The sequence below is a fragment of the Odontesthes bonariensis genome, chromosome 3, assembly GCF_027942865.1.
Source record: "Odontesthes bonariensis isolate fOdoBon6 chromosome 3, fOdoBon6.hap1, whole genome shotgun sequence".
Classification (NCBI taxonomy): domain Eukaryota; kingdom Metazoa; phylum Chordata; class Actinopteri; order Atheriniformes; family Atherinopsidae; genus Odontesthes; species Odontesthes bonariensis.
In genome coordinates this window covers 11,766,007-11,787,448 of record NC_134508.1, presented here as the reverse complement: position 1 = coordinate 11,787,448, position 21,442 = coordinate 11,766,007, and the positions used below count along the sequence as shown (strand labels likewise).

General features: G+C 41.6%; 1 protein-coding gene across 5 annotated transcripts in view; it reads right to left on the bottom strand.

Moving 5' to 3' along the window:
* The window catches only part of itpr1b (inositol 1,4,5-trisphosphate receptor, type 1b), an 84,558-nt gene extending 63,380 nt beyond the window's left edge, over nt 1–21,178 (bottom strand). For 3 of the 5 annotated variants that reach the window (XM_075460279.1, XM_075460281.1, XM_075460282.1), the window contains exons 1-12: nt 20,977–21,178; nt 19,934–20,047; nt 14,626–14,696; nt 4,460–4,575; nt 4,256–4,342; nt 3,518–3,676; nt 2,060–2,158; nt 1,349–1,432; nt 1,068–1,214; nt 779–883; nt 542–586; nt 398–427 (exon numbers count right to left, since the gene is read on the bottom strand). In XM_075460279.1, coding sequence (XP_075316394.1) covers nt 398–427; nt 542–586; nt 779–883; nt 1,068–1,214; nt 1,349–1,432; nt 2,060–2,158; nt 3,518–3,676; nt 4,256–4,342; nt 4,460–4,575; nt 14,626–14,696; nt 19,934–20,025 — 1,035 coding nt within the window. In that variant the 5' untranslated portion in view covers nt 20,026–20,047; nt 20,977–21,178. The remainder of the gene's footprint in view (nt 1–397; nt 428–541; nt 587–778; nt 884–1,067; nt 1,215–1,348; nt 1,433–2,059; nt 2,159–3,517; nt 3,677–4,255; nt 4,343–4,459; nt 4,576–14,625; nt 14,697–19,933; nt 20,048–20,976) is intronic. The other 2 variants (XM_075460280.1, XM_075460283.1) reach the window with 1 other exon arrangement.
* Nucleotides 21,179–21,442: the final 264 nt, after the last annotated feature.

Genomic DNA, 21,442 nt, shown 5'->3' with positions numbered 1-21,442 from the left:
GATCTATCAATCACCACGGAAGCTAGATTTCCAAAAATGTATTTTCACTTTAGATGGAATCATCATCAGTGATCACTACAGACTGTTGGGCCTTGTAGGCACAGGGTTACGATTTACAGATAAAAACAACATCCCGTTTAAGCCATGTATACCAACACTGCCAACTGATACGACTTCCTTTGACATGTGCATCAGTACAGACGATTTCATTGTGACACCCTGTGGTAATCAAGAGCTAAGAAATTGAAGACGGATTCAAGAGATTTGCTGAATATTGAGGGTATAAGAAAAAAAGTGGCCAACAAGAAGCAGAATCATGAGCATGATCTATGAAAATCCAATGACAGACAAGCAACTACTAGTTTACTGAAGCCAGGTAAGGATTTTTTGAAGGTACCTGGAAATTAAAAGGTGTAAAGTCCACCACCTAAAGCAGGAAGCAAAAACCCAGAATAGATTTAGTTAGATAAGATCTACAACAGAGCAGACAGCAACATTGTGTGTCACGGCACTCACAAAGAAAGAGATCAGGCGTACTTACAGAAGACCGCTGCTCAGCACTCTCCTCCTCAAAGTCTTGATTTACCTGGAAAATAAAGAAACACAGGTCAAGCATCACCCTCGCCAACTGCTGTCTGCACCGTGCATCCACCACCTCAGCAAATCTGCACCAAATACTTATTATAGTTTGCTGATCTAAACTCCAAATGTTGCTGCTTTGTAAGGTACAGTATGCATCAGCGGAGTGAAATAAGAAGATAAAGTAACTGACACGCACTTCACCCATCTCTGCAGCCAAATACCACCCTGTGGCCAAATGTTTGAACCTGAACAGGCTGTTCCAGTAACCTGCACCTCCTCGGCATGGATCATGGTGGACCACCTGGTAACAGAAAAAAGAAAAAGACATGAGAAAAAGTTGCAACTTTTTATTTGTGTTTGTGTGACAACTTGTCACGGAAGTACGGATATTTAGGACATTCTGTTTTCAATTTCCTATATGAGCAAACAGAGGCAACAGGAAGACGTTCTTTAAGATTTTTATTTGGAGAAAATGCTGCTCCAACCTCCACTTCCCACAGTGCTTTGCTGCTGGTGGCTGAAGTTGCCGACTGCCGGCCGGTGGTTCTAAGAAAAACGTGCTGCTTCTTCCTGTGGTCGTCGCAGGTGAGAAACTTTTCCTGCTCGGCATGGAACAACCGCACCACGTCACCCTGCGGTTACATACAAGAACACATGCATGCATGAAGAATGCGTTTCATAAGTTTAATCTTTTGATGCGGCATTGACGGAATGCTTTCCTTCAAAAACGTGTGAAAACTGTAAACAAATATACTATGCTACCTACCCCCTTGAGTATCGTTTCCTTGTTGTCACTCCATTTCATGAAAAGAACAACCTTCCAACTTGTGTTGCAATTCACAGAATTAACCTTAAACGAGAGAGGGAAGAATTGCATGAACATTTTAAATCAAGTGCTTAATCTGGAGGTTTTCACATTTCATGGAAATAAAAGAACCTCTCATGTCTTAAGCCTCGTTCCCACTATGCAGTCCGGTACGGGTCAGTTCAGAACGGTTCGCTTATTTCAGTGTTTCCATTACCACGAAAGCGTACCGGTCCCATGGAACCCGTTACCATTTTTGTAACCCTTCTGCTTGGGGTACCGAGCACACAGGACCGGTTCCAGGCTCTGCTCTCCGTTGTTGGTGAGGAGGCTGTGCAGCGGGAGCTCGATGGCGCTGTGCGAAACCAAAAAGTTTTCCAGCTGATTGTCGCAAAAATGACAGAGAGTGGTTTCAACCGGACCGCGAGCCAGTGTCGCATTAAGCTGAAGAAGATTGGAGGTGGTTCGAAATTATGGATGTTATTTGCTGTTATTTACCATTTACGCTTCGGCACGCGCTTCGCCCACCCCTGAGGGTCCCCTTTGTACAGTGGGAACGCAAAGCTGACCCCAAAGCGACCCGACCCGTACCGATAGGATGTGACCCGAACTGCACTGACAGTGGAAACGAGGCTTTAGACATACGGCCCCGTAAGACAGTAATGGTTGTACCTCGTTACACCCTGGGTTGTCAACAAGCTGGTGGCTGCTGGCGTGAAGAGGTTGTCCTGCATTCACAGGGTTAAGGACTACTTTATCTCCAATCACCACCTGCAGGGGCAAAATAAAAGCACAGCACATGAGTACTCAAATGACCAGTTTTCAGAAACAAGAGGAAGCAACCGGGAAATTCTAATCAGTTCCTCATTTTCAAAGGCAATGGAAAATCTTTAAACATGATATAAAAAGTATGCCACTTTCTCAGCGGAAGCAGATCCCTGTAGATCCCGGAAAAGTATCTGATCTGTTGACAATGGATGTGGCTATCCTTTAGATAGCCACTAGGGGGAGACAAAGACCATTTTTTTTGCACAACAAGGACAGGATAAGACTGAAAAGATTGAAGCTGTAGCCCCTGACCCCGAGGATCAACTGATCACAACAATGTAATGTGTGAGGGATAAAACTATCAGCAGGAGAGTTTTGGTCAACAGCTTCATTGTATTTCTGTGCACATCCCACCGCATTTAAGCTTCAGCTGTCCTTGCCGCTGACCAAGTCAATGGCGTCAAACTGTTTAGTAATACAAACGGAACCGAGGCTGGCCCTCTGTCTTTGGGAAGATGAATCAACTGCAGAGGACACATCTTCCCAAAGGGATTAATTAGGTGCACCTTAATTTGCCAATTAGCCGGCTTAACTCCATCAGCCACGATTAGAAACTACAGCCTGAGCAGAGGTTATGTCCATGTCTGCTCCATCTGCAGCAGCCTCTCTGACTTCTCTTTATGTATGTGAAGAGTGAAAAAAACAAAAAACAGTACCCTGCTTCTTTTTCTTGCACCTACTTTATCAACAACACCCTTGTGTGTCACCCTTGTAGTATCACAGTGATACACAGTGGAGTTCCCATTAATTTTCCACTAAAATTACAAAAAGGTATAAAAGCAAATAGGCTCAATGTATTTAATAAACACAAACCTAACTTCACTATTCCCTAAAATGTCTCCATCCTTATGTCTTAGATCGTCATTCATCTGCTCAGCCAAGCTTTTAAAATGCTACTGAGCCATCGCTGCACTAACACAGCACCGGGTGCTCCCCAAAAATGTCTGTTACACCGAGCAGGTTATAAAAACAACTGAAACTGAAGAAAAGCACCTTTCGGTTCCATGTCTGTTTCGCTGACTTTGAAAATGATTTTGCATCTAATCCAACAACAAAAAGCAACTCTCAAAGGTCGACTTGAAAGAACTGCTCGCAGCCGCTCAAGCATGGCAAGTTAAGTATTACAAAACAACAGACAGGAGCTCAGATGTGGCTATTTGTCTTCTCTATTTCAATCAATTAATCTCATCTTGTGAGTCCATGAAGGTTTTATATTCAAACCCCTTGATAAGTCTAAAAATGCATGCTTAATATCTCCTACTGGGCATAATTAACTTCAGTCCCACACCCTGCTCTACCCACACTGTCTCCCAGGGATCTGAGCTTGTAGAAAGGCTGAATGTAGAACCAGGATCCCTCATTTCCTGCAGAGTCCAAAGTCACTCTCATGGCATTCTTCTCCAACAGCGCAGGTAGCCGCTTGTTCACTGTCAGGTATTTGTTGCTTTTCAAGTGCAGCAGCTGCGTTCAAAACAAGACACAAAGTTACATGGTTACAAGCCACTCAGTAACATGAGGTGAAAGTGGAAAAAAGGGCCTGAGGGAACACTACAGAAAATATTGATCTCCGGAAATGTTTGGCACATTCATATCTTCTCTAATTTGTGCGAGTTCTCGAAATATCTACGAAAAATTTAAACTAGTGGCCTTTCCTGAACCTTGGCTTTACCCTCTTTACTGAAAGTTCAACCCAAACCAGTCCAACAAAAGCTATTAGTAGCTGTACTTGAATAAAAAAAAACATTGTATAATAGAATGCATCTGGGCCATTCTATATGGTCTCCCTTGTGAATATCACAGAAAGGGAAATAACTTCTTTCTTCTTGTCAGATGTACTCGAACATGAATGCAAAACGTTCGTGAACAAAGAGCGAAGTAAGACCTTACAGCACATCTTTGTGCGGTGGCAATTATTTAAAACTCCTCTAATTAAAATAAAATTATGGTCAATACTATCGCGCACAAAGTGCCATATCTGCTGCTAAACAGTGCTGCAGTTCTGTTAAGGGAAGCACCTTATCTCATAGGGCCTGAACACACCTGAATGACATTTCCATACTGGATGACTGTCCCCAGCAGCTTGCGGTTTTCAGACTCATTCTGCTTCTTTTCGAGGTCCGCAGCATGCTAAAGGGACAGAACAGGGGACAAATATTGAGAAACTGACATTTTTACACATCTCCCAGATAACACCGATAACTCTCATGTAATTATGCTTCCTAAAAAACAATTGCTTGGTCTTACATGGAGCTTATTAAGCAGGACTGTGTCAGTGGTACTGTTGCCACCAGGCTTTGCCGCTTTCCAGAACTGTTTCTGTGCAGAGTATCTGTTCATGGGACACAGCTTGAAAAGGCAGTCTAAGGAAGAGAAAACAAGGAAAAGAGAAAGAGTCAGGTTTTATCATTTCACATTAGTAGTGGTCTTCTCAGATGCATGGCTTCCTGAGCTAAGAAACAAAGTCCTGCCTCAAAAAAAAAGAAAAGAAAAGAGAGCTAAAGGGAACTAGCACAACGGTGGACTGAAAACGGAGCAGTTTGGCATTCATTCTACTTCACGGGGGACGAGCTTGATCACACACAAACTGAAAATGTAAATAATAATTGGTATGTAAACGTAAGCATTTGAGATTCAGTTTGGCGGCCTGGTTCTGGGTCTGGATATATCTTTATCCATCACACCAAATATACTCCAGAGGTTTATTTTTTTGGGAACACTAAAAATATTTCATCCTTTTCTGGACAATTTGTTCTTGACCCTTATCTCCAGGGCTTGTGCCAGATTTGCTTTATATGGTATCAGATCAATGTTACAAGCAGGAATGGTAGCAATTTTGCTCCACATCAGCAAGCGTAAAGGATGATGAATGATGCTCTGCTGACCGGCTTCTTAAAAATCAGCTTTCGAGACTTCTCTGAAAGCTGCAGAAGACGTTCATGTTTTACAGAAGAAAATGATTTGTTAAAGGACACCTTAAAATTTGAAATGACAGAAGAAAAAAAAGCATACCCAGTGTTAAAACAATAATGTAAGTCAACAAGGTGAGCAGCTGTGTCAGCCGATTTGTTGTTGTGGGGGACAGAAACAGTCCAGGTGAAATAATAACATATCAAAAGCAAATTCATCAAATTAAGTCAACCATAGACAAAAAAAAATGTTTAAATGCTTAAACGTTCAACAACCCAACTTATGAGTTGAGTATCCTGCTCTGTCAGCCCACAAAATCACCCTGACCAAATGCACATTCGTGGTTTACTTCCCAAATTGAGGCAAATTTGTAAATCAGACCTGATCAGTGTAAAAGAGAAAGACGCCACCTTATAACTTTTGTAACAACTGAAACAGACTTGGACAGATTAGAGGCTGAATAGAATGTTAAAGTCAAAGTTACAAGAGACTACGAAAAAAAAGAAGACTATTAATCTGGCTAAAAATATACATGTTTTCCGTGGTTGTCACATCTTAACAATTTGATATATCATACATGATGTCTTTTCATTTAATCTCATTGAAAAACAAACACAATCCCTCCTCTATAGTTTCAGTATACGACATGATAACTGGCACTAACAGGAGACCCAAGGATTTAGAACTGTGATAAAAATAGCCACTCTGGCTACCTCAATCAGAAAGGGGGCCAACGCAAGTGTATCAAGGGATTAACCATCATGGGGCCTGGAGTGGAGGAAGGAGGACGGGAAGAGATGAGGCCAAGGACCAACTGAGAAAATGGGGCAGTGGGAGAACATCTGTCTGTCAGGGGCGAGCTATTAGGGGTTGTGAAAGAAGGAGGGTGGGGTGTGTGTGTTCGTGGGCGGGGGGGGGGGGTTTACACACTTTATTCTGAGAAGAGATGCATTTTGCAAGGATCTACAGCAAAAAGCTGATGAGAAACATAGGTGACGAGGCTAAATCATATTATATCCACAGCACACCCATTGCAATTATAACATAATTATTTGAGTGGCACTCATCCAGCATGTTGAGGGAGGGGCTTAAATCACTCCTCCACGCGCTGCACACACTCTCCTTTAACATTTCAGGATGCTATGCGAGTATTTGTAAGGCAACTGTTCCGAGTTTGTGATTTCACACGTTTTATTTCAAATTCAACGCGTTCGAAAGTTTGAGTAGATTTATGCCATTATTTTGAGGAGCTGTATGAGCGTTACAGTTGGTTAAGCTCTTCAAATCTAAATATCAAAAAATACTCCCGGATTAAGTCATATCAGACGAAGAAAGCCACCCGAGCCCTGGTACGAGCCATGATGTTCTTTCAGCTCGACTACTGCGATGCTCCTCTCACAGCTCTCCCAGCATGCACCGCAAAACCCTTCACATATTTCCCAGAACATAGAGGTGCATCTGGTGTTTGATCTGCAAAATAAAAAGACCACATGCTTCTCCATCGCATATCAAATTCCAATTCCTAATCATGGCTGCCCAAATCAAATTTGTGTGGGTAATGCTTGCCTTCATGGTGACTGCAGGGTATGCAACCAGCCATCTATACTCAGCCATACAAGATAATGCTTCTTCTCAACTCTCAGGAATGTAATCTTGTACTGCCATCATTATGCTCGAGGCAATCTTTCTTTCAATTTATGGTTCAACAATGTGGAACGAGCTACCCTCTGTACCTTCAACAGTCCCTCAAAGACTCATCTCCTCTTAGAGCAGCCTATTACGCTTTGCACTTCTCAGATTGTGCTACTTGTTCCCCGTCATTCTAAACCGATTTAAATAGATTCCACACATAATGTGTAGGCCAGGGTTTGTTACGGTCCCCAAGCTTGGATGCTGCTTCTCACTTGTAAGTCACTTTGGATAAAAGCACCCGCTAAATTTGCAGATGTTGAAGGACCCCAGCCTTCTCAAGAAGTACAGATAGCTCTGTTCTTTCCTGTGTACAGAGTCTATAGCCGCATTCGGACAGAGCAGTTCTAAGAACGGTCCTCCTCGAATTTCGTTCTGATAACTGTCCTTCCCCAGCGGAACTGTTTCAGTCTGCATTCACACATGAGTCTGGACCAGGTCGGGACTGATGCGGCGCAGCGTCTGCGACAGTGACGTGTTACTTTAGCGCCACATTCAACAACAAAACAAAACAAAACCCGGTAAAAGTAAGGAGAGAAGAAAAAAACACCACAAAGAAGCTAACATGGAGAGCGGGGAGGCCACCGTGTTCATGCTCTGCATGATGGTGATATTAATCATGGACGATCACATCGGGCGTCTAACATCACGGCTGGAAGAGCTCACAGAGAGAGTCAGGATCGAGCGCAGGCCATACTTCTTCATTTCATGAAGGAAGGAGAGCAGAGCGCCGCAGACAAAGGAGACCACGTGTCAGTTTAACTTATTAAACACGCGCCGGTTCTGTCCGTGTCGTATGAGGAAACATTTCAACCGTGACAGCATGACATGGGGCGTAGCTAACAACCACCAAACACCTCCGTCAGGTGTGTTCCTATAGAACCCAGAACAGACCCAGCTGAGGAGAAGGAGCTGAAATGGTTATAGGAACTGAGGGCCGTGGTCCCGAGTTCCTGTATGTGCGAATGCGGGAAAAAATGGCCCCGTTCCTGAAAAGGTTATAGGAACTGCAGAAGGTTCCTACAGTGGGAATGCGGCTTATGTTTGCTGTCCAGTCCAACCTGTCATCCAGCTGCAGCCCCAGATAGTTGTATGTCCTGACCACCTCCACATCGACCCCCTCAGGACACAGGTTGGAGCTGTGGTTTCTTCCTTCTGAAGTCCACCTCCATCTTGGAGGTGTTCAGCTGTAGGCGGTTCGACCTGCTCCACCCCACAAAGTCCTCAACCAGGCTCCTGTACTCCCCCTCCTGTCCATCCATTGATGTATATTACTCTCTGCTTACAGTACGCAGTGTTGCATTTTATGGATCTAAAGATTACAGTTGAGGGTGAGTCGGCCAGGCTTTGTAAATCTAACACCCATAGCCCACCTTTCCTGCAAAATTGTAAGTCCGTGCCAGTCTTCATCCCTTTTAAGCTCACTTGAGGACAGGTGAGATGTTTCGCACAAATTAGAACAAATTTCCCTTTTATTTACCTACATCGACTGTAGGTCGCAGCAGGGCAAAAAGCCATCCTTGGGTTAACAAGGACGTCAATTCCTCTTTGGTATTTAAAACTTAGAGGTATATACCAAGTTACCAAATGACATCCAAAAAAATTCAGATAAAGACGTGTAACTCGGTTTAAATATTTTTACGCAACAACATGATTGTGCAAAGATGTCCAAAGTTTCCCTTCATACACACTTAATCTCTCCATACTTTGTTTCATTGTGTGCATGCACACAAGCGCCTCCATGCATAAACCACTCAATTCAGAGAGTTAAGCCAGGTTAAGCGTAGCACTCCCTGGAATACACACATTTTAAATAGCTTAAGCACGCTATTAATACTCAACAGAGAGGTTAGGATTTAGATCTGGTTCACTGCTTCTCTTCAACACTGGTCTCACAAAGAGAGGTTAGAAGTGCTGTTTATGGCAGAACTGAACATACCTTTACAATAACTATCAATTTCATGAGGACTGATTCCACTGCTAAATATACCAGTACTTAGATATGCCATGAACAATAATAGTGGTGTTCAAAACAACAGAAGAGCAACAAAGGGCATGGTTTGCAAATGTGAATCATGCTTATAGTCAAAGAATGACTAAAAGGTGCGTTAGCTTGAAGCCAGTAGCATATTTGTCTGTGTGTCTCCACAGTTATTGGTCATAAACCACACCTTTGAATATGATTTGAATAGCTCAGTTAGAAACGGACAAGCGAATTTCCTTCTCTGCAACTTCAACTAGGAAGATAGGGCCTTGTTTGAAACCATAAAACACCAGCCTACCTGCTGTTCACAGAATCTGCAGAACTCTTCCTGGTACAGAAGAGTAGCACATACAGTAGATCACAGAATGAACACGACTAGTCAGGCTGGTGCCGAATAACACAGTAATGGCTTAAAGATGTACCACATGAAACAAGCGAGGTACTGATGAGCAACAATTCTGGAGCCCCGAGTTAAGTTTTAAAGTGATGACGAACCAACAGGTTCATGGTGCTCGATCATTTCTGCTTTAAAAAAACAACAACAAAAAAAAACACAGTAGAGCATCTGTGACAGGCAAACATCTTCCAAATTATTCATTACCAATGTCTAAATGTCTAAAACTGTGTCAAAGTTCATGACAACTACAAACATGAAAAAAAAAAAACCAAAGGCCCATTTTCAAAGATGTCCAGCAGGATGTAAAAAATATACACAGCATATTTCACTATTCTCATTCTAAGTAGTTTATTATTATTCGTTCAATTATAATGCCATAGGGTCATGAATCTTAGTACAGTCTATAGGTCAGGGCTTGAATCCATTGGATAAAGTTCAACATTGTGAGGACATAATTAATCTATCGTATTAATGAATCTGTAGTAATGCACGTGGTTCATGCAGGAATGTCACAGTTTACTGTCTGTAAAGCAGTTCCTGCACTTCCATCTATTTTCTATAAGTGCCTCATCCAATTCAGGGTAACGGGGAGGATGGAACCTTGCCCAGCTGCCATTGAGCTAATGGATACAGACTGGGGTCACACAGAGGAAAACAAGGCACACTCGCAGTCACTCCTAGGGTCCATTTAGAATCCCTAATTAACCTAACATGAATGCTTTTGGATGGTGGAAGGAAGAACATGTACATTTATGGGGAGAAAAAGTCCACACAGAAAGGCATCGGCTGGGATTCAAACAGGAACCCCCCGAAGGTGAAAGTGCTAATCACCACACCCCTTTACCACAAATGTAAAGAAAAATCTCATGTTTTCTGTTAGCTTTTCACATTTCATCAACCACACGCTGCTCCACTTGGTTGGACTGTCCAGTTTGCCTTTGTTCCAATTTGTAGGGTCTGCAAAATTTGGACACCGTCTAAACACATCACACAGAAAGAGAAAGTAATGATGCAGCTCGGCAATTTGCGTGGAGAAAGAAATTATCCTTCAACTCGTGGGTAGACCTCAGTCTAAAATTGTATTCTGCAATTTTGCCGACGTCTGACAAGGCTGAAGGAGACAGTAAACTGTTGAACACTATGTTTTGGGCTGGCACACAGGCATATGGTCTCAGTTTTAGAAAAAAAAATAATAATAATAATAATACACATGAAGGCTAATAACCACACATCCAATTAACAGCCCGTCAGCACCCCTTAACCAATGAGCACTGTATTATAGATCTGCTGCAGCCAAAACTAAGGCACACACAGAATATTTTAGGTCTATTGTAGGTCTACTCACACTGCAGCACATATGAATTATTGCTGATTCAAGACCACTCCAGCAGCTTCAGCATTGAGGTATCTTTAGCACACTCAGATCTGTTTCCATCACAGAACCACCACAGTCAACAGCACATGAAAAATATCACTTTGATTAGGACGACGTTCAAGAATCAAATTTAAAAAAAAAAAAAAGACACAAAGGGCAACACTGATAAAGGTTAAATCCTGGTTAAGACCTTTGCGAGACGATGTAAAAGAGGTAGGCAGCCGGCTGCAGTAGCTCTGGACATACTGTGTCTTTCTTTGCATCTTGAGATTTTCTACTGAGCTTTTTTCTGGGATTTCTGAGACATTTTTTCATGCTGGTTGGATGCTGTGCAGCAGGAAGAACGTCTGCTGGTTACTGACAATGCTTTAAATCTGTTATGATGCATAGCCATGGCAACAGGAAAGATGTTAACCTGTTGTAGCGGCTAACTGAGTTTTCCAAAGCCGAAGTAATGCCTGGAATAAGACTCCAAATCAAGACGAGCTGAAGAGGAGACGTCTTGGATACATAGCTGGAATGGCGAGGCGAGAAAGGTGAAAGAGGGTTAAACCATTTCTTTCCATTGATTGACATGGGAGGTGTGGGATAGACAATGGACAATCTTGGGCCTCTGATGACAACACAGCAGGAATATCAGGAAGATGATAGCCTGCAGGAGTGCCTCTCCACTCAGGCTCTGTTTACATTAATTCATTTCACCATTTCTTCGTGTCGGCGTCTTGCAAACTATTTACATTTACACACAAACGGGGATCGGCTGATTCGCTAGTCACATGACTAATCAGCCATCACATCACATGATCCCCCTTGCTTTATTATTTATTATGCTTTATTATTTATTCTTCGGCGACAACAAGTTGGTCCACGAAATTGTCCCACCATGCGCTGCTTCTTCCCGGTCTAACCCAAAAGCGGCGCTCCGTACGGCTTGCGTTGCTGCAGTGGCTGGGTTCTCATCATAAAAGCTTGTTGGATCTGGCGCCTCCTGCCACGTATTGTTGTGCACAGCGTACTACCAGCAGTAGGACGTGGAGCAGGCTCCCATGCTGATCGTGGTTGTCCACGATTTCCATATTCTTCTCGATGACACGAATAGAAAGGAAGTGTGTAACTGAAGTGGAGCACGCCGGTTTGTTTTTAGTTTCCCAGCACTCAAGTCACATGACCAACGATACCAGCCTAGCGAATCAGGGAGGAGTACGTCCGCAGTATAGAGCTCAGCACTGCGGATCCCCGTTTCTCCCCGTTTAAAACTGCTAAAATCGTATGCGAATGCTTACGTGGGCTCCGGCGTATTTGAATCCTTCCACCTATGAAGTCGCATTCCAGTATTTTAATGTAAATGGACAGTGCATCCGCGATAGAAACGATATAGAAACAGATTAGTATAAACGGACCCTCAGCTTTGGGACTGTGCGGGTGGGCGGAGACTGCAGACGAAGAGGTGTTGAACTGTTGTGCTGCGAGTTCCTGTCTACAGAGAGAGTTCACCTGCGTTACCTGCCAACGCTGTGTGTGATACCGTGCAGCAAAGCTGCTGACAAGTTACAAAATACACCCTTAAACCCATTAATGGCAGCCTCTGAAGATTTCTACCACACCTTCCTCTCTGCTACACTTAAACTTTCTACATGTTTGTCAGCTGATTTCTATTTAATTTTGTTATCCATCTATAACAATAGCATATTTTTTCACAGGAATGATTACTGCAGCAATATAATCTCCCCTCCGGGAATAATAAAGGATTATTGAATTGAATTAAAAAGAAAATCTACACCTGAATGGATAAGAAATAATAAAATTAAGCTATGTGGAGTATATGAATCTTAGTTGCGTTATGTAGACATGTATACACCTTAATCACTCCTTCCCGAGGTTTAAGCGCATCTTGCGACACACACACTGCTGCTTTATTACTCTTCTCTAGGCACCACAACTAGAAGGTCCGCTTAGAATGTGTGAAATTGGCACGACTTTTGGGAAACACCATCCACACTACACTATAGACAGCACTGCTCGTTTCTGTCACAACATCTGGCAGAACCAGCCCAAATATGAAGGAAAGACATGCCACGTATTGAGCAGTTCTAGTCATCACAAAAAGCCAAAACCAAACAAACAAGTTTATTTTTTTAAGACGCATACCTGGCAGCTAATCTGAACACATCTTCATGCTGTCTGGTTGGAGCCTGATGTTAGATGTTAAGAGTTTCTCTTAGTCTCTGTGCTCGACTCGTTTTGCCCATGAGAAAACAGAAAAATGGTTCATTCTGAGACATCATCAACAACACCACCACTTGAGACAGAAACAAAGCTATTCCTTATGTTTACACCAAAACAACGAGACTAGAGGAAGCTCATTTTTTAGAAAACATTTCTCATTCTTGTTCAGCGTGATAGCAACGAGCTTTTACAACACAAGTCATCTTAAATGTCTTTTATACATATCCGACCCCATTCATGGGTATGACCAAAATTTCCCACCACCGACTGAATCTGGTTTAGAAAAAAACAACAACGAAAAAAACAACTGTCCCACAATGAAACCATGAGCAGTGGCTCTGTGTTCTGATGAAAGGATATGAAAAAATAAAGCCATCTTCAGCATCATTTTGTGTTTTCATCTTCCTGATCATTGTTATTCATTCAAAAATATTGTTTTTCTTACATTTGATAGCTACCTTTGCATTTGGTATTCAGTATCAATTTGGTGATTGCATCATTTTACTCCATTAGAAGCCTGCCAAAAACATACAAGACAGTGTTTTCACCTGCTAAAAAGAGGCAGGCTATTAAAACATGTCCTTATATAGAATATCAACTACACTGCTTGACTAATGTTTGAGTCAGGATAAGAACTTCACACGCTTGGTATATTTAGATGCACAGCAATAGTCTTAGTCTTAATCTATAAATATTCTCAGATTACCTTAAGATTGGGGGTAAGAATAACTGCTGTAAGAAAATTCCCTTACAGGTCATATCTGAAGCAAGCAATGATCAAGTGTATACAACTTGCTCGCACCATTACATACTAACAGAGGTTTTGCAGCAATTCGTGACTTAAAGTGCTGCTTCGTAACACAAGCCCCAGGCTCCAGCTGAGTCAGTGCAGAGCAGGATGACGGCAGGAGGGAGAAACCAAAATGTAAAGCTTGTGTTCTGACAGCTACGGATACGATTAGGCACAAGTCTGGGTTAAACTGAAACTATGCTCTTTAACATCCTGTGTGCAACTTGGGTAAATGTAATAATCTAAAAATTATTACGATTTTGCCAACAAAGCCAATAATGGACCTATTAGTGCTTAAGTTGCTTGTGTAGCCTAGTGGATACAATCAATCCAATGCAACCAATGTACTAAACAACTTTATAAAGAATGCTTTCACCAAGCTTAAAGAGGCCCGGAACAATTATCCGAACATGTTCACAACTCTGCTTGCCAGGAGAAAACGTCTGAATGTAAGAATACTCCGATCAGATGATATGCCAATGCAATCATTGATATATAAACATCGTTTTTGAAATACCAGCAGAGACTTTGTAGAGTGGCCTTTACAGCTTCTAGATTATGAAACAGTGGAGCACCTTTTGGTGGACACAAAATTTTACACCAACAACGTGTTAAGAGTATCAGAGCACATCGCTGCAGAACATTTCCGTTGGTTTGCAAAAATGGTCTCAAGGGACTAAAGCTGGTGTGAAACAAAAAGGCCACTTACACTGAAGCCTCCAAGTGACTTTATGGTAAAGATTTAACTGCATGAGAAAAAAAAGTGACAAAAAAAATCTCCATATACGTTTACACAACACCCTAAATGTAAAGGTTTTACCAAACTAACTAATAGAGGATCCTTCTAGCCAAGCCTTAATCGGCAGAAATTAGCCAAATACTCAATCTGGAATTGAATCTAAAAAAAAACAAAAAAAAAAAAAAAACACATACATCTCCCTTTGAATAGCATTGTCAATAAGCCAAAAAGACTCACAATTGCCAGCCAGTTACACGCATTTTATAGCATCAAATTGTCCTTACTTAAGAAGTGAGGCCTTACCTCTGAATTTCTTGGGTGGGTTGTTGAGGTCGCCCGAATCTGGTTGCACCACACAGCGGTCGTCCACAAGTCTGAAAACAGAGTCATCATCAGAATAAGTCAGCCATTCCAAACACATGCAAACTGCATAGAATTTAAACTTGAAAATAACTGCTAGAATCTTTCATTTTCTAAAAAGTGACATTATCATATCATTATACCATAATCCTCTCAATAATGTGGTTAAAATATTGTGTGAAATTTATGCAGCTAATTTAAATTATATATATATATATATATATATATATATATATATATATAAACATATCAGAATGAAGCAGAATTAAAGAAACAGTATTTCATGTTAATGCCAGAGCTTCAGAGGAACTATGTTGTCAGCGGCTTTGCTCGTTTATCGGAAAGACTTTTCAAGAGCGCAAACCCTAATTTCATTAAAGTTGTTGAAGAGGTGCAGCAGGTGGACTCGCTTTAAAAAATGCGAGAGACAGACATTGGTCTTGGTTAACACACTACCAGACTGCAAAACTGAGTTTCCATCGTGAGTATTCTTAATGAGTAATACCGTTCTACGACAGGGCATTCGATTCAAAACTAAACCTTTTCCAGGGCAGAAACTGGGAAATTAAACAAGAAACTAGAGTTGCCGCCTTGTTTTTATGAATCCATCGCCCAATCAAATGAGGGTTTACGTCAACATCTGATAATAAAGGCCTATATAATATTCATGAAGTGAAGGCTTTCAAAGGAAGTGAATGGGTTGGCATGCTGCACAGGTGTCCACAAAAGATGTCAAATATCATTAAAATGTCCTTTTCTGTTCCTTTCTTAAGACATTCAATAATGGCCAAGTTTTTCTGCAGAACCTTGCTGTTTATTAAAAACAAACAAACAAAAACAAAAAAAAAATGGTTTGCAAGTTCTGACTTCTAAGCCTTGAGGTTTGTATTTTGGCATTTGTGATTCTTTGACATCCGATATTACTAGTGAGTGGTGCAACTGAGAACTCATGCTCGCCCACAGAGTAATGATTTGTCAACCACAAGGAAGCCCCACCCTAAAGCCTAGCCTGCTTTATGGTCCATTTTTACCTCTAATGGAGCCATAATTTACTAAACTGACATCATCTTTTATCAAAGATGCCTTGGAACTAGTGAATAAAGAATTAACTTACTTGGAAAACATTGACCGAGCCTGTAAATCATCTGAAAAGTAATGTCCTTTGTAGACTTAACAACTGGACAATATCAGGATGTCACGGTACAGTAGCCACTTAGCCATTAGGATATAAATCCTCCTCACTTCTTTATTTTTATCCCATTACATCCTATAAGAAACCATAAGAACAATCACCTCATAAGAAAAGAATGGATATATGGTTTGAATGGTTTTGACCATTTACCACCAAAATGCCTTCAATTCTTGAGTAAAAGTGAATGGCTGTCTCAGATCTGAAAAGATTCACTCATCTAGAGAGCCAGGGTGTGTGCAAGCAGTGAGCTTGATCTTTTATCACCAAAAAACGAATCAATTCATCTTTGAATGAAAGAAAATGTAAAAAAACTGAAAAAATTCCCCCACAGTATTAAGGAGAAATAATCTGCACATGAGAGTTGGGTGAACAGACAGCCAGCATCACACAAACCTGTAGGAAACACGAGACAGACAATGACTGGATCATACATACTTGTTCCAGGGCCAAAGGACTATGAATGCAAATAAAATTGTAGGTTTAAAGAAGTTCATTTACCAAAAGACTTGAACTTGACTGGTTTTAAAATGCTTAACTATCCGACAGTGCGTTGCACTTGAACCTGCAGCTTCAACTCTTTTTTTAATTTGAACGCCTTCCTAAACTTTTCTTGGGTAAAGGGGTTGCATAAACGTCCCTTCAAAAAACAACAAATACAAAGAAAAACAGCTGTCCCACACCATAAAAGACAAACATGGATGAAAAATAAAGAAGAAAAAAAACACTAAATGTATCGTCAGAAGAATGTCAAACAGGCAAAGTTATCGAAATGCTTTGGATGAAATGAAACAAAGAAAATCTAAAAGCAAAAGGTTCTTATGACTGAACTCATTTTCTCTCATTTATTTCCACACAGTTAGATAACACAGGCTGTTGAAATGCCTGGTTGATTTACTAAAATCCCAGTCTGAGATCCTAAGCACTGTCGGCCATCTTTTTGTGAGGTGTTGCTTCCGTCTGCTACTCCATGTCCAGCTGCAGGGTTCTCGCAAAGGGAACTCTGAACCTCTTTCATGCTGACCACTGACCTGTGGGCCAGCCTGACCAAGATTCCTCATCCTGATAACTCACACTTGCTGGCACATCAACATGTAGGAGAACTGTTGGTGGTTCCAAACCTTTTTTTATGTAGGCTAGTGTGGTTTTAGTTATTTTCGAAGCGACTGATCACTTCCTGGATCTGTGCTCTGACACAGTCTCATGGGAATGCAGACAAACAGGGACAATTGGAAATATTTCTGCTACAATGCAGTGCATCAGACGATGGAGGACAAAGCAGTGACATTATTCTCAGGTAATCTCTACATTTATGACAATAAAGTGAACCACCACACCTTAAAAAAGGTCTACCAAAACTAGTTTTTCTGCTTAAAATAATGTCCAGTAGCAGCTGTAGCAGTTTCATGCCACATTCCTCATACTATTTTAGCACTATCATTCTTGGTAGAGTTGCAATTTTCCGAAACAAGAATAAAAATGTGTCAAGAAAAAGACAAAAAAATAAAATAATGACTTAAATGCAATACAATGTTGAGGAATTTGGGGGATGCCCTGTTGTTGCAATGAGACAGTGGATGAACACAACTGAAACTCCTCTGTGGGATGCTCTAGCTCAGAGAAGGGAGACCTTTTCTTTTTTTATTTATTTATTTATTTATTTTTAAATCCAGAGGCCTGTATTGACTCAATCAAAATAACCGCACCAGGGCCCATGACCTGTGTCATATGGTCTATTCAAAAAAGATAGGCCGACACTAAAGGCCTCGCTCCGTTTCACAAGCGCGTATGACAACATGTAGCCGATTGTTATAACTGACTGTCGGATGGTTGACTGCTTTATAAAAATACTCTGCCGGGAAATTGAGCACTTAGTGATCGAGCTGCGAAACAATTTTTCTTTTTCATCCGTTTCCCGCGATTACAATGTTGCATCAAAGTTAACAAGCTTGGTCAGAAAAATGCCTCTTGGTGTTGTGCTCTGTTGGACACTTCACGTGTCTTTGAACCGAGGCATGTGACAAAAGAGTTCAAATGTCCGATCCTTCCAGACACTCTGAGCCGACTTCGCCCTCTTTTGAAGCATTCATCCTAAGTTTGTTTCTGCATCTGCGAGACATTTAAAGGCCTACTTCAACCACGTCTACATTTAGACAGTGCTTTCTGCTTCAATCAAGTGATATGGCAGCATAGATTTAGTTTTCCCCAACCTCAAGATTCATTGACAAAATACTGGTTTATAGATTTTTTTTTTTGGAGGGGGGGTTTGTTTGATCTTCATTTGAGGACATTGTGGGCCGGACTAAAATGGTCCATGGGAGACAAGCTGAATTAGGGGGAGCCTCTTGGGACACTAAGAGATGGAAGATCAGCACAAATGAAACACCTCTGTAGGATGCTCTGGCACCGAGGTGGGCAACATATTTTGCCCTTGTGTGCTCAAGCTTCTCCAATCAGTTGCATCTTTTTTTTATAGCTCACACTGTGCGCACTGCACTGCAGGAGCACTGCGATGATGAAGGGAGAAGCCACATGCTGAGAGGACCGAAGAGCTGTAGTTTCTTTTAAACACCATGCTGGGCCCAGCATGAAAAATGAAAAATGAAAAGAAACTACAGCTCGGTCCGACAAGAACAGGTGTTTTAAGGGTCGCTGTCATCCAAGGTCAAGATGAAACTTGCGTTTTGTGTTCCAGGACACAGCGCTGTGGCTGCATCAAGCTGCCAACCTCTCTGTGTGCCAGCAGTGCTCCAGGTGGATGCGACTGTCTCTCAGGGGTCACATTCAGCATGCTGACAGCCAAAGCAACCAGCAGTGATACAATGATGCTATTTTTAGGTACGTCCTCCGAGCTCCTCTCCTCAACAGAGAGCGCACACAGCAGCGATGGGTGTTGGGGGGGTTGATTACTCGGCATAAGAATGCAGGATGGGAAATTTGATAAATGAGCATTGTCACGGTGGCGCTCCTTAAAGCCGAGCCCGCATTTGTTGCTTTTGTGGATGACGCAAAACACTAAACTGTGAGAGAGCGTGGCATCTGAAACCTGGGGGGGCTCTGTGCTGCTGGCGAGCACCAAACAGAATGGTGACACAGCAAGAGGAGGAAGATTGCAGCCCTTAAGAAGGAGAGGGAGGACATAACAACATGGACACTGAGCTCCTTTTCACTGTGGGACAAGAAAAATAAACTCTGTAGGGTAAAGAATAGAAAGCCATCATGGGAGACGTACTGGCTAAATGCACAGCACAGCACAATATGTATGATGTACGCAGGACAGGGACTCTCACGTCGGTGATCACTCTCCTCCTAGCTTCTCTGTTTTTTTTTCCTGAGACTGTCAATCACGTCAACATCTGTTCCGTTTTCTCATAATGAGACGCGTTTTTAAAATGTTCCATACATTTAAGGGAGGAGGGGAGATGTCGACGGCTTAAACACATTGTGCTCAGCATGTAGCCAGACAGCAGAAAATCCATCATCAAAAGGGGAAGAAAGGGAAAGCAGCCACCAGAGGATCTCCCAAAGAAGAACATTATACAGACACCCTTATCCAGTGTGGCTCTATTTGAATTCAACTTCTTTCTTTTTCATTTTTTTTTTTAACTAAACTTACCAGAAGACACTTGAAAAAGTTCTTAAGAGCAGTGCCCTCAAATTACAAGAACACCACCTCGTCTACCCATTAATGTGCCATCACTTTAGCTCGAAATACCAGATACTTTAATACCTCAGGCCCTATATACATTGAGCCGGTGAGTCTTCAGTCTAAATATAGAGATGTAGTATGAGCTAATGTTTATGTTGACAGCTACACGCGCATGTTGTATTCATCCATTTCTGATATCCATCTTTTTCACTACATCTTCTGTGTAAACGTCTCTTTGGCTTTAAACAGCAACTGTTTAAATCCTCATCTAAAGAGTTACAGTTGTGCATTCCACAGATCGACATTCGCTAAAGCTCCTCCTGGTAAGCAGTTGCTACCTGGCAAAAAGAGGGGACTGGGGAAAGGAGGTAGTAATAGGTTAATGACAACTTATTTGGAAACATCCGACTTACCCTAAAGTGCTGATAAATCCACTGGTGGAGCCCTCAGCATACAGGGAACAGACGTCCCCTATATGGAGGAAACTAGACATTTTGTCCGACATGATTTCTCAGGGTTAACTGCACCTAGGAAAAAGAAAAAGATGACAAGTCTTCAGTGTTTCGTGGAATAAAGCAGTCGAATCACAAGCTTCCCACATTTATGAATGATCCATCTAAAAAATGCCTGAAAAAGACAAGCTAATCAGTTGGTCTTTTCAATGCATGAGTCATTTATCTTTTAGAAATGGAAACTAATCATTCCTCTTTTACTGAGGCATCTTTATCAATCTGGGTTCTCTCCATTTTAATTCAAATCTAACAACATCAAAAATACATATGCGTGACAGAACCAGAGTTTATCAACTGCACTGCTCATTCAAGTTGGACAGATTTGTGTGAGTAATAAAAGCTTGAAAGGAGAACAAAACAATGCGTGTAGTACTGTGTCATCGTTAGCAGCGTGAAACCAATAGGTCTGAAATTTGGGTCACCAGCCTGCACACAGGTTGGGAGTATCTGCCTGTGTGAGAGTACCCACCAGTTATGGAGGTTAAATAGGTCTATGTGGTCCGTCTTTTTCAGTGAGTTAGACATATTTAACTTACACTTCACTACTAAACTATACAACAACTATACAACATAACAGTTAAATGTTATATTGGTATGGAACTAAAAATTATATTCATCCATATCCAAACAGAGAGCTCACCACAAATATAAACTTTGCATTTTGTTCTGAGGAAAACGCCAAAACGAGAAGCGTAATTTGAACCTCCTCTGGCACCTTTGGGGTGTCGTTTTCAGTTGTAAAAACGTACAAACAAACATAAACAGAGCCATCACCGGCCGGACTAACTGTCAAGTCCGCCTCGTTCTTCAGTTTTTCAGCAGCAGCAGCAAACAACAGAAACAAATGAGCGCGTGGGCTACTTCCTTGACAGGGATGCTCACGTTTCGGCGAACAAGGGAAAATTTGCGCTAGCTGGAAAACAACAAACAGACAAGGACTTTACCTGGTAAGAATGAGGGAAGGCGTCAAAGAAAAAAAAGAAAAGAAAAAAAAAAACAGCGAGAGAATGAAACTGAGGAAGAACTGGGTCAGCACGGGATAATTTCCACAGTCCTATCCTCGGTTAAGTCCATGGCAGCGAAACTCCAGGTAAGAGTAGCATGAGCGGCGTTATCTCTGACAGCTGAATGCGTCCTCGGCAACAATCCTCTTCTTACCTCCTCCACATGTCACCGCGGGAACGCCCATTTCGTTACTATTTATATTGCAGCAGAGCTCTCTGGGTAATGTAGTTCTTTGGACATTAATATTTTTCTCCCATACAGAAAGGGCCTTTTTGGCCCTCTGAAGGAAGTATGAGACCTGATTGAATTACAATTGTTACTTTCACTCTGTGTGGAATGATTAAAAAAAAGTATAAGCAAGAAAGCACATAAATATTTGATTAAAAAATAAATTAAATAAAAAAA